We start from the raw sequence: 14,251 nt of genomic DNA, 5'->3' as shown, positions 1-14,251 counted from the left end.
TTGCCAGCAATGTCATCTTGGACAAGTCAGAATTCTGACAAGTTCTGTCTTTCTTCATCTATAAAATGGGGATGATAACAGCACCTCCCTCCCAGAGTTGTTGTGAAGATAAATTTAAAAAAAAATCCAGTTGAAAATTACTTTGCAAATCTTAAAACACTATAATATAAATACTAGCTATTATGATAATGATGATGAGGAATCCAAATGCAGATATCCTTTTTGATGAGAAAATGATATTAAATGACTGTGTCCACCTTTTAAATTTTTTGTATAATTTGGCAACTTGCTTCTAGGAAGCTTTTTTTGGTTTCTATTTCTGAGTAGCTATTTGATTTATCTTTTAAGTTGGTAAAATATTTTAAAATTTGCGAGTTAAGAAACGTGTGAAGAATGCTGATCTGGATGCTCAGTAGTGACTCAAATAGCAGAAAAGAAAAAATGCAACCACTGCACATCCATCCCCTTTGACAAACAGTACAGATAAAGAACTTGACTTCAGGAGCAAATGCCACTGAGAAGTCAGAGCATATATATTATTTTCCAGGATGTACAAAATCCCGAAACCCTGGACTGAGCAACTGTTTATTTATTTATTTATTTTGCATGGTTATAGTCTGTGCTTGGCTGATTCCCAAAGCTCAACAGTGCTGACTCGTCCAGAATTGCTATAGGATTTCCCATGTTCTCCTGTGATGTGGTGTTTGTTTTTTCAACTTTAGTGCTACAGTTTTCCTGTTTTTTTAAACTAGCAAGAAATTGGACCAACCAACTATTCAACGGTCTCCTGAATTTGTCCAGCCTTTGTTTGGACACTTTTACTCCCCAGAACTCAGCTAACTAGCAGCTTCACCTAACCAGAACCCCGTGGAGAATGAGGAAATAGCAGGTAGAGTCTCTGAGAACACAAACTAGATATCACAAAGCCCATGTGTTAAATCATATGCTTCACTTAGAGGAAAGACCCTAATCCTTCATCCCAAGGCAATTTAGTTTTATTTTTCAGGGTCAGCCACATAGTAGACACTTAATAAATACTTGTCAATTGACTGATAATTCCAGCAGGCTTGACCATCTGGTTCTGATTTCATAGTAGATAAGAAGCCACAAATAAGAAACAGAATAGGGGCTAGTGTAAGCAAACAGGTTGAACAGCTAGGAAGAAGAGGAAAAGCTAAATAAAGCAAACAATCATTAGAAAATTGGAGACATTTAAATACAGAGGCAAATAGTTACAGTCTCACAGCTGGAAGGAACCTTAGAAACTGCCTAGTCCATCTCACTCCTCAGTAAGAATTGATATTACAGCATTGCCCACATGTGTTCATCCAACCTTAATCAATGACCTCCAGCAAGAGGGAAATCACTACCCCTGGAGGCAGTCATTCAGTTTTCGCATAGCTCTAATTGTTAAGAAGTTTTTCCTAACGTCAAGTCAAACTTGCCTCTTTGCAAAATTGAATGATGCACTATTCCTAATTCCACCATTTGGGGATGAGTAGATCAAATCTAACTCTTCTACTATATGATGACTTTTCCAGTATAGCAATTATCCTGCTCCCTAAATCTTCATTTTCCTTGTGCAACTATCTAGTTATGTCAACTCCTCCTCAGATGGCATCAACTTGGGCCCCTTGCCACTCTGGCTGGCTTCCTCTGGATGCTCTTCAATGTCATCCCTTAAATATGGTGCCCAGAACTGAGTCCAGTATTTCAGATGTTGTCTGACCAAGGCAGAGGACAGTATGCTAGTCACCTTTCTATTCCTGGACACTCACTATACCTCTCTTACTACAGCTTAAAACTAAACAGGCTTTCTTGGAAGTCTTCCATTCTTGAAGCTCTTACTGCTTAATTGAATGGTAAAATAATTGGTATTAATAATGATGTCTTAGAGTCATCAAGAAAAGGTTAAGTTCCATTCTAATGTACTTATTTATGAAGACAGAGAAGAAACTACACAATACATTTTAGGAAGATTTCCAACCCAAATGGTAAAAATAAACCATTCTTGGTTCTCAGTGGTATAAACTCTCAGCTATGTGGAAAACTTGGCTACCTAGAACAATTCCTTTCGAGAAGGTTTTCGATGGTTGATATAGTCTATAAAAAAATGAAGGGGTCAAATATCCTTCAGGCCCACTGTGGGTTCAGATTTTATGGGTAATAGAAATATAAAAGCATTAATAAAACATTATAAAATAAAATTTAAAAATCATTATAAAAATCAGCATTCTTTACGCATTTCTTAACCTGCATATTTTAAAATACTTTATAAAAGCAAATAAAATACTTTATAAAAGCAAAAATTTAACTTAACATGAGCTCAACTTAAAAAAAACTGTGGAAAATTTAATCAGATCTCAGGTTTACGTATAAAGAATCTTCCTAAATTAGATATAATCATATGGTAACATATATCAAACTTTCCAGAAAATAAGACAAAGTTGCAATGAATAGTATCATATTTATATGAGCTTGGAAAACAATAAGTGTCATAGATAATGGCCTTTTATTTACATTACATTAATTCATAAAAGATTTAGTAGAATATATGCCATTACTCACTCACATTCAACCTACATGAATAGAAGTTTTGTTCTTACATCTTTTTTTCTTTTTGGGGGAGCTGGACTCACCCACATTGACGTAGGAATTCCTTCTATTGATGGATGCCTAACGGCAACTCTTCTATAAGCTTCAAGTCTAAAGCTGCAAATTACAATCTTAGCTAGCAGGCTTGGGCACTGAGAGGTTGAATAACTTGGCTTTTATCACTCAGCCAGTATATATCAGAGACAAGACTTCAACCTAGGTCTTCCTGCTTCCAAGGTGACTCTCTATCCAGTGCTCCATTCAGGGCTTCTTAAACTTTTCCCACTCACAGTAAGTCAGCACTTCTTAGGTTTCTACCTGCCTCTTGCCTCATTCTTGCTTTATACAACAGAAAAAAATTAGCTTTTTGCCAAATCCTAGAAAAATGCAAACTTGAAGCCTGCTGTTTTAGAACCAGATAGACCCTCTACCTTGAAGGTTTTAAAATTCGTCTCTCCATCCCTGAGTGAAATCATACAAACTATGCCTATAAACTATACCACTCCAGTGGAAATCTATTTGCAGAATTTGACTTTTGCCTATTTTTGTGCAGCAAAGTCAGGTAAGGCAGTTAAGCATTTCCCTGGCATCCTAGGGCAGGCTAGCTCCACAAACCTTGTGATAAAAGCAACAACACGAAAGTCAGTCTATCGCATTTCCACATTATAGCAACAGGCGCCCCCAGGAGAAAAGAGGAGCATAAAAGCCAGGCCACTGTGGGCAACCACACAAATATAATTCAGTACCACAAAAAAGAACTGACAGAATAAAATGGGAGTCACTCTGAGCCAAATTTTTCAAAATCCTTTATGTATAACTTCCTTGAGTTTCCACTTAACAGCATATGAGGAAATTACCTCTTTTATTAGAATGAATGCAAATTTGTTAGGTTTTTTTTTTTTTGAGGGAGGGGAGTGAGTGAGGGGGGGAGTTGGGAGAAATACTCCCTCCCAACAGTTGAGGTGAGATTATATAGAGTACTTACCATTTTTTCAAAGTTTACTAGATTGTCAATGAACGTCTTGTTCCCCTCATGAGTAAATGTCATATCTGTATGGAAATAAAAAGTCACAAGCTAATAACCAATTGAAATTTGTCACAGGACAAAAGCACAATGGCACCACACTAGATTACAGCAACTGATTTGCATAATGTAATTGTACAAGGCCGACAATGGTTCCTTTTATATCAGGTGTTTAACTTTAAAATCTCTTTACTTGAGACTAGTAAAATTGCTAAACTAGTGCTTAGTTCAGCCAGAGAGACTTTCAAAACCCCAGATCATTGCTTCTCCTAACCCTCTTAGCCCTTGAAAAACAAACCATAAAACGCCAGAGAAGGTGGAAGGACCCTACCCTCTCCCCCCTTTTCAGAAGAGCTCTATTTTATCACCCCTTCACTTCTCAGATACTTATTACCTGCTCACTTGGATTACCTTTAATGAGTAAGGGCATGAAGGGAATGAGAGGTGGATCCAGTTTTGCAACAGTGAGCCTGTAAGCCCTGTGGTTCCTGGATGGATCCTTAAGAAAGAACAACAAAAAAAAAAACCCACCAGCAAATACATCATATTGAATAGTGGTAATAAGAGACAACTTTCAGATAAGTCTAATCTTTTGTGTTTTTAAATCGGTGATGAATACAAAAGTACAACAGCTTTAGTTAAATGTAATTCATGTCTTAAAACAAAACATTTCACATACAAAGTTTTTCCATTTCTCTTCTTTCTTGATTTTCATGATGATAGGACTAGGATTATTTGCTTATTGGGGAGCCATGTCCTTTAATGCAAATATTAAATTTACAATAAAGTCCAGAGTATGCAGTCCACTGTTACCTACAGGCCCTTATTCCAAAGTTATCTACACGTTCCTTGATTTGCCTCTGCCTGTCTTGCACTACCAGTCCAAACATGTACCTCTCCTGACACCACCCAAACCCTCTTGCCAAATCCTACTCAATTATTTTTCATCTGCAAACATGCCAACTCACAGGGAAAAGTGGTTTTGAGTAAAACGAGAAAAATGCAGCTTGGAGCACATAACCATCCAATGTCTGATAAGAGAAAAAAAGCCTTTCACACTGCTTTTCTTAATTACACAAATCGACCTTATGTGGGGCATAAGTCCTCTTTAAGTTGGTTCCTAAGAGTGTAATTCATTAGTCATACATGCTTGTTTTAGCAGCACTAAAATGGGATCATAAACTTCCTAAAGTCAGACAAGGACAGATAAAATATTGTGAAACGAGGACTTCAAATTAGTTCATCAGCAAATGGCTTAATACAGACAGTGAACAGAATAAAGGGGCTACTGCCACTTACCATTAAGCTTTCAAACTCAGCATAGATCTTCTTGAACTTGCTTGGAAGTTTCTGTTGACAAAATCAAAATACCAACACTCTCTGTCACACTCAGTATATATAGATACACTATCATTTCTGTAAGAAATGTTTCCTGCCTACCCCTGGCTCTTAATCAAACAACCAGGCAGAGGCTGTAACAGGTTTTTCCATTTCAAAGTACTTTACAATAACAAAAACTATCCTTCCAGAAGTCTTTTAACTTGTGTGAACCAAAAGTTACTTATGAATGCTTGGGTCTTACTGTTTTTAACACTGTTATCCATACAGGATGATTCATAAAGATGATAGCTTTCCTGGGTCACAACTAGACTGGTAATCTTTTTTTAACTCTCTGATATCCACAACTAGGAATTAAGATCATAGAACAGGGATCCTTTATCTGGGATCCATGGAAGGGGTCCATGGATAGATTTTGGGGGTGAGGAGAGATTTTCTTTGTAATTCTAAGTACTCTTATGCATTTAAAAAGATTATTCTGAGATCAGAATGCCAAAGGGGTCCATGTCCACCCCCCCCCCCAAATATATTGAAGAACTCCTCTTACAGAGCTTGGAACTGATTAATCCAACTCCATCATTTTACAGAGAAGAAAATTAAAACCCAAGAAGGTTGTGACTTGCCCAAAGACACATCCATGGTTAGTGGCAGAATCAGACTTTGACCCCATGTCCTGTTTGGAGGACTCTTGCTACTATATCCCTTTGCCTTCCTGAGATTATTTTGTATGTTTATCAAAATAGAGCAGATTCAAACTGCCTGATTTATCTGACTGCATGCAGTACAGAAGTTAATGTCCTACTGAGCTCTTAATTTTCTTTCTCATTTTGAACTGTGAATTCAAATCAAAATTCTATAACACAAAGTCCACCACTGTTCTTCATTGTTCAATCTGCTGTCCACCATTCTATAAGTCCCAGGTTTTCAGTAAAACTGAACCAATGTTTTTCCCACTTCTAAAGGTCTCCAAATCAAGAATGAGCATGATGAGCTTTATGATTTGTCTTTTCTATCATGCATCATTAATAGGACTGGCAATGTCCTGGATGTCAGAGGTTTCCAATTTCCTTCTTTCCTGTGTAAATTTCACCTTTGATAAATACATCCTGAATTTCATTAGATTTTTATATTATGCATAAATAGCTTTTCTCCTCTCATTCCAAATCTGAACCAATCTCAAAATCTCTTTTGAAAAACTTACAGATCATTTTTTTAAAGAAACTAAGTGTACTTTATGTGCCATGGTTTTTTTCCCTAAATTCTCATTTTGAGGATGGGTTTTAATTTTATTACTTCAAAAGAAAATGGTAAAGAGTTGTGGTCTGAGTTCTGATCCAGGGCATTTGGGGATAAAAGTTCTCAACTTGAATTCCCGAGTTATTGGAGGGTTTTTAAGTAATCTAATAAATGTTTAATTATTCACAAATGACTTAATTGATAAATAGACTTTTTCCTTATCACCCAGTTGGTTCGTTAGTCATACAGCTAAGTCAAGTAGGGGCACAGAGTCCGTGAGGGTGCACATCTAATTTGGATGAGGCTGAATGTGTCTCTCTAATCCAGTGTATATCTCAGATTACATTCCATGGCCAAATATAAAAGATGATTCATCATTTTCTATTATATTTACCCCTCCTCTCCTTAGCACAGAGAATTAAAAGTCGATGGTGCTGTCATTTCTATGAGTCTCAGTTCTGTCATCTGTAAAATTAGTTTACTTCTATATTACACCTCCTCTCTGCAAAAAATAGAATTTCCACTCTCACTCTAGCCCAATCCTACCTACCTTTTATGACCCATTTTGAGTTAAGTTTAAAACCCCTAGTGTAAAAGTCCCCTGAGTAGACTAGTTCACACTGATCTCTGTCTTATCTATATAGGCAGTCACCTAACTTATAAATAGTTAGGTGATGCAGTGGATAGAAGGTTGGGCCTAAAGTAAGGAAGACTCATCTTCCTGAGTTCCAATCTGACCTCAGATACTTACTAGCTGTGTGATCTTAGACAAGTCACTTACCCCTGTAGGTCTCACTTCCTCATCTGTAGAATGAGTTGGAAAAGGAAATGGCAAACCACTCTAGTATCTTTGTCAAGAAAATCCCAAATGGGATCAAGAGGATTCAGACATGGCTAACAAGAAACTTACAAATAGTTAACTACTTTGTTTGTAAATTAATTATTTGGAATTTGTGCTGCATTTTCCCACAGAATCAAAAAGATGTGGTGGTTAGGCTTCCAGGCCAACTTACAGAAGCTTATTTAACCAATATGGCACTTTGTGGTTTATAAAGTACTTGAAATCCATGATTTATGTGATCCTCACAACAGCACCATGGTGTAGGATGGTACAAATGCAACACTTGCCTAAGAACTGCATCCTCAGAAGACAACAAAAAAGTACTGTATATTCAAGTGTGCTGAAGCATGTTTCCAGTGATGACTGTCATACCAAAGTGGCAAAAGGGATATCATTTAGGAAATTATAGTCAGAAAAGGAAGTGGGTCAGGCATATAGCTGGAAGGAAAAATCACTGATGGCCTGAGCAGTTCACTGGTACCTATGAAATGTTTTAAAAGGAGGCTTCTAGCATGCTGAATGGATCCTCTTTGGAGGATCTATGGAAGAACATGGGTAAGAACTACAAAGGATGAAAAAAGCACAGAAAAATTAAGATAATCACTGAATACTACTAAATTAACAAGCTCACAGATGCATTGAAGTGCTAAAGTAGCATAGCATCTAATATTCTGGCTTGCAATTTGGGATGCCAACAGCTTCCTCCGACTGCAGCTCTGAAAGTAAGAATCAGTTCCTATCCCTTCTCCTTCTGTGGCTGCTCCTCCTCCCTATTTTCTAGGATGTGGCAAGGAAGACCAACCTTGCCAGCTTCAAGCCATCTGTGATGGCTTCTGTGATTTGGAGGAGGGATACTACTTGCAAGTCAAGCATGAAGGGTGAAGTGAGGGATGGGGATGGGATAGAAGAGGAGGGGGCACTGTGTGGCAGATCTCTGCTTGTGTATAACCCTCCAATGATAGTCTTCAGTCACCCAGTCAGTCTATGAACATTTAGTAAGTCCCTATTATGTGCCAGGCATTGTGCTGAGTAAGCACTGGGGAAACAAAGAAAGTAAAAGAGAGTCCCTGTCTTCAAGCTGCTCACAGTCTAATGGAAGAGAAAACAGGTAAACACTACGTCCAAAGAAGTTAAATTCAGGAAAAACTGGAGACAGTTACTCTTCTTTATTCCTTTGAACTCCCAGGAGTTAAGCTGTATTTCTCTTTCCCTATTATTTCCAACCAGGGTTTCTCTCCCCTTCTGATCCAGTGCAGAATATACACAATGTCACTGCTCCTCCATTAATCCCAGCCAAGCAGCAAACATGCAGTCCTTTCAAGGTTTCCCAAGATTTTCCTTTTCACTGCTAAACAAACAATCTAAAGTTTATCATAGAAAAGACCATGCCTTCTGCTTTTGTTGGAAAACATAATGGAGTGGTGGTGGTAAGAAGGATTCCTTGTGTCTTCTCCCTTCTCAGAAGACTATCAGCTCCTTATTTTTGTATCCCCAATATCTAACACTGCTTTGTACAAAGCAGACGCTTAAGAAACTTTTGTGGAATTTAGTTGACTCCAAAGAGGGAGGTGGTGATACAGGAAAATAAGCACTGGCTTTTGAGTAAGAAAGTCTAGATTCAAATTATACCTCTCCTGTCTGGCTCTGTATTAGGAAATGAAGTGACTAGACTAGAGAGCCTCCTGGACCTAGACTCTCTAGCTCTACTGTCCTGGGATTCTGTGAATCGAATTCCTGTAATGTAGCGCAGGCACATCAACACTTTTAAGTTCAACAGGTTCAACTAATACTCCAAGAATTTTTTTCAGAAGTGGGACCCAGAAGTAAGAAACAGGATAGAGAATTCTAAGCTGTCTATGAAACCATTCCCAGAACAGGAGGGAAGAAAATGACAGTGGGAAGGAGAAGGTAGAAGGAGATACTAAGGCTAACTCCTCCTCTCATACCTCACTTACTCCCTGTCAAGAACAATTCTGCCACTGAATACCTTATGGATTATGGAAAAACTGAGAATCAGGGGACTGGGGATGAGGAGGTGGGTTAATGGAGGTGAGGGGGAAATCCTAATGAAAAACAGCTGAAAACTTAGTGGAATTAATTATCACACATATTCCCCCACTCAGTGCTATGGGATGTCTACTCTTATACCTTTAGTTTGTTAGTATTTTCTCCTCCCTCTTCCAAATAAAGCATGTATAATTATATGATTATCAATTATATTCTTCCCAGTAAAATATAAGTTCCATGAGGAAGGGAACTCTTTTGTGCTGTCTTTGTAGCCTCAGTACCTAACTCACTGCTTTACACATAGTAGGCATGTTATGAATGCTTAGTGGATTGTATTTTAGCCACTCAAGAGTTAGCTATTCACAGGTAGATATTGTATGTCAGAGATGTAGATAAATGCCTGTAGGTAAGCTGAGGAATAGACCTGTATTTAATTTGCATATATTATCTGAACTACATGGTATTTTTGTTGCATACTGTCTGGTTCTCTAATAGTTTCATATGTACATGTCATGATCCCCCATGGTATTGTAAACTTCCTGTACCTCATAATTACAGGTGAGTGTAGGTCCACAATAGGACCATAGGCCTATTTGATTAAACTCAAGAATCTATATGAGTTGAAGCATTTCTAAGAGATAGGAAGATGTTAATTTAGTTGTGTTTTACCTTAAGACAGAGTTTTACTAAGGATGAGACAAGAATCTCTTTTGGCTTAAATGGCATAGTCTTTTCTTGCTTCCACTGGAGTACAAAGACTTATCCGAATTCTATGGCACTTGGTTCTGCCCTTGCATTTAAGCATTAAATGCTTCCTGCCTGATATTTGTAATTCCTTCCAGGTGAATGGGAGAGGTTGAGGGCAGTGGCTCCTCTATGCTATATACTATGGTGCCAGCATTTGGGATGTGGCCGAAAGTCCCCTGTCCACAACTAGCATGGCTCTTGACAAGATCTAGGCCAGGTCTAATCTGAGGTCTGGGAACTTATTTTTATTTTTTTTATTTTTTAATGTTTAACAATCACTGCCATACAATTGAGATTTTATCCCCCCCTACCTACCCCCCACTACCCCCCTCCCTCCCCATGACTGCATACAATTCTGTATAGATTCTACATATACTTTCCTATTGAGTATATTTTCACTATAGTCATGCTATGTAGTCAGACTAAAATAAATGAAAGAAATCGTATAACAAATCAGAACATGATACACAAACACATAGACATACATAAACATGATCTGCTACATTTTGTGAGTGACTTCCATATTTCTTTCTATGAGTGTGGAAGGCATTTTGCCTTGAGAACCACCTTTGGGATTTTTTTTTTTTATAAGAAGTTTTTGTGTTATTACAAAAATCCAAGTCTACCAGAAAAAACTCTCACACACTGTGGTCGTTGCTGTGCACAAGGTTCTCCTGGTTCTGCTCCTTTCACTCAGCATCAGGTCATATAAGTCCTTCCAGGCCTCTCTGAAGTCTTCTTCATCATTTCTTATGGTACAATAGTACTCCATTACATTCATATACCATAATTTATTCAGCCATTCCCCAATTGATGGACATCCCCTTGACTTCCAGTTTTTAGCAACTACATAGAGTGCTGCTATAAATATTTTTGTACATGTGGGACCCTTTCCCATTTTTATGATCTCTTGGGGATATAGTCCTAGTAGCGATATTGCTGGGTCAAAGGGTATGCACATTTTTGTAGCCCTTTGGGCACTGGGAACTTATTTTTTTTTAAACTTTGATAGTATTTCAATGTAATTGGTCTCCTTTGTAATCCTGCATATTTTATTTAGCACATTTTAAAATATTATTCTGAGAAGGGGTCCATAGGATTCACCAAACTGTCAGAGGGGTCTATGACACAAAACCTGCTCTAGGTGAACTCAGAGTTACTTCTTCCAGATACCTGCTTCTGGTCTAGTTCTGGTCTTCCTGCAGGGTCCCTTAGCTTCCTTGGATTCAAAAGGCCTGCTCTAGAGTGGTCTGGAACCCCTGAGGGAAAAGTGGTACCAGGTGAGTGAAGGGGCAGAGTCACTAAAACACAAGGCTTTGGACAGGCTATCTACCCAAAAGGGTCTCCTGGGCCTGCTTCAATTCAGATTTACCCCTCAGGGTGTCTTTAATGGCCCCCATAAGCCTTCTGATGAAAGGCAGGGGAAACTGGAAGATGACTTGATTGCTTTATTTACTTGCAGCATTAACATGGTTTCTTTGCCAGATGGAAGCTGATACAGCTTCATGACATGCAGGCCTCACCAATTCTCTCACTCCTATATTCAGGAGATGAGGTGCTGTGTGCCGCATCTGCCTTGCATACACAGAGAAACTCAAGAGAGAAGGAATTGGGATAGCATGCCCTGAAAGCAATTCCAGCATTTGGGAGAGTTAGGGGATGGCAGGCAAAGGAGCATGAAAGGATTTTTCAGGACAGCCTGCAAAATGGGCAGCTCTCAGAAGAACCTTCAGCTGCCCCTTCTGCAACCTGTCTCCCTCCTCCATCTTCTTCTTTTGTCATTTAGGTTCTAGCTTGCTTGACTTTGTATCCAGAGGACTTAGCTCAGTACTTGGCACATAGTAAGCCCTCTCTCTCTGTCTCTCTCTGGCTTCCTCTCTCTGCCTCTGTTTCTCTCTTTCTCTCTGTCTCTTTTTCTTTCTCTCTCTTTTTCTGACTCTCTTTGTCTCTTTCCGTCTTTCTGTCTCTGTCTCTCTCTGTCTCTCTTAATGTCTTTATCTCTCAATGGCTATTTCTATCATCTATCTGTCAATCATCTATCTATCCATTTATCATCTGTCTCCATTTATCTCTCTATCTATTCATTAATTTTGAATGTTTCCACTTTGGGCAGAAATCTATTTCTGCATTGTTGCCAGTAAGAAGAGTATTTCTTTAATTATGTAAATGTACAATATACAATGAACTTATACTGCTTTGTGAATGTTTGGACAAATGTGAAATACATACATCTTCTAGGACTATGAATAGCCAAACTGGCAAAAGTATTGACTTAACAAATGTTGGTCAAATTGAATTAAATATTGAGTTTTGGTCAATTGTCCTTTATTCAAATAGAACAGATCTGCCAGATAGCTAAGAGACGCAGTTCACAGTAGTCCCAGGCAGTTTTCCTCACTGCTTATTCCCTCAGTAATGGAATGTCTGCCTTGGTTAAAAACACATCTCCCATTTAAGTGGTTAGCAGAAACTTCCCTTCTGTCATTCCTGTGAACATCTGAAAACTTTTTACCATGTCCTGTTGGGAGACTACTAATATTTCTATTGTATAGATGGTAGGACTGAAGCCTAGAGAGAAGATAATTCTTGATCAAATTCAGATAGCTGGGAAATTAGTATAAAAAAATGTCTCCCAGTCTCTTACCTGATATGCCACTCTCACAAACCATGGAGGGTTCTTTCTAGGAAAAACCTCACTAATAAATATACCAGGGGTTCTTAACCAGAGATCCACAAACTCCCAAAGGGTCTGCAGAAAGATTTCAGGAGGTTTGTGAACTTTGGTGTACACATACACACACATACATACACACACATACACATATGTACACACACATATGTACACACACATATGGTGGTTAGGTGGTAAAGGAATCAGCACCCAGCCTGGAATCAGGAAGTTCAATCTGGTTTCAGACACTGACTAGCTGTGTGACCCTGGGCAAGTCATTTAACTTTGTTTACTTCACTTTCCTCTTCTGTAAAATAAGCTAGAGAAAGAAATGATGAACCATTCCAGTAGCTTTGCCAAGAAAATCCCTAATGGGTTTACTAAGAGTTGCACACAACTGAAATAAATGACTGAACGACATATAAATGTGTGTGTGTGTGTGTGTGTGTGTATATGATATATATATATAAAAATACATACAGATATATACACAAATGTGCACATTTTTTTTTCAGTAACCTCTAACTGAAATTCAGCATTTCCTTCAACTATTCAAAAACATCATTCTGAAATGTAATCTCTCCCAAGGCTTCATCTGAATGCCAAAGAGGTCCATAACACACAATATGATTAAGAACCCAGCTCTAGACTATGTATTTGTGCTTCAGGAAAATAGGACAATTAGATTTCAGCCAATGCTTACCTCCCACGTTAGCGCCAAGCGGCTCACAGCTACGTTACTGAGTCCCATGACGATGGCAAAGAAGGAATTCAAATTTTTGTACTCCTTACAGCTGAAACACAAGAAGCTTATGTTTGAGTAAAATGTAACTCTGGGGGACACAGAAGATCAGGGTTCTGCCTCTGGCAGTCATTAATATTTGCTGGCTTTCCTTAAAAGAATGAGAAAGACTGGATTTAATGTGTCGGATAAGTTTCAGTCGAGTGGCTACATTCTTATTACCTCGCTTCTGTCTATACTTTCAGACAGATGAACTTTTAGCATTTTTCGCCTTTGCTCCCCTTCTCAGTCATACTTTTGTATACCATTTAATGATAATGACTGTAGGAATGGATAAATTTTGGAAGAGGGTTAAAAAAATAAGTCCCCTGGTAAAGTGGCATTGGAATACCTTTTCAAAGCTTTGCTTCCACATGAAAACTCTAACAAATCTGAAGAGGGTATAAAAGTGCTCTTTGAGAGAATAGGATCTCTAACCTACTGACGGACATAGCTGGCTAGTCCCCCATCTAGAAGGCAGAGGAGGAACCCTTTGTTCTTCATTCTTGTAATTGCTGAGAGAAGCCATTGTCCTCCCTTCTGTTCTCAGCCATCACAGGGAATAAGCGGTGCACCCATCCCCTCAAAAGGTTTTGCTGGAGTTATGAGTTAGGCACTAGGCACTCCTTTTCTAGGACGTTTATAGTAGTAGATACTTCACTGAAAATAGATGTGGAATCAACTGATCCCTGCCACCTCCCTCCACCAGTTTGCTCCATCAGATCAAGCATGTTGTTTGAGCCTATCACTTTGCTATTTGATGGTCTATTTAAGTTTGATGACTGAATATCTGGGAGGGGAACAAATGAAAGATATTAACAAAATTCTTAGTCAGAATATCACTGAGCAGCCCAGGTACTTGGCATGACTCAAGTATACTTCTATTCTCAACCTCTCCAACATTAGCTGGTCAGGAGGGGAAAGGAGGGCAGTACACTTGTGGTAGAGACAAATCCCCTACCAAAAATCAATAGTTATCCAAGGTAACTGAATCTTAGTTAAACCCAACAT

At 38.5% G+C, this 14,251-nt stretch overlaps 1 protein-coding gene across 9 annotated transcripts in view; it reads right to left on the bottom strand.

Moving 5' to 3' along the window:
• Positions 1-14,251, bottom strand: part of RAPGEF4 (Rap guanine nucleotide exchange factor 4) — a 356,019-nt gene that overhangs the window by 17,000 nt on the left and 324,768 nt on the right. For all 9 annotated transcript variants that reach the window (XM_072612340.1, XM_072612339.1, XM_072612342.1 and 6 more), the window contains 4 exons: positions 13,163-13,253; positions 4,919-4,969; positions 4,031-4,118; positions 3,581-3,645 (listed from right to left, as the gene is read on the bottom strand). In XM_072612340.1, coding sequence (XP_072468441.1) covers positions 3,581-3,645; positions 4,031-4,118; positions 4,919-4,969; positions 13,163-13,253 — 295 coding nt within the window. The remainder of the gene's footprint in view (positions 1-3,580; positions 3,646-4,030; positions 4,119-4,918; positions 4,970-13,162; positions 13,254-14,251) is intronic.

Source organism: Notamacropus eugenii, chromosome 5 (genome assembly GCF_028372415.1).
Source record: "Notamacropus eugenii isolate mMacEug1 chromosome 5, mMacEug1.pri_v2, whole genome shotgun sequence".
NCBI lineage: Eukaryota > Metazoa > Chordata > Mammalia > Diprotodontia > Macropodidae > Notamacropus > Notamacropus eugenii.
This window is presented reverse-complemented; position numbering and strand designations above follow the sequence as displayed.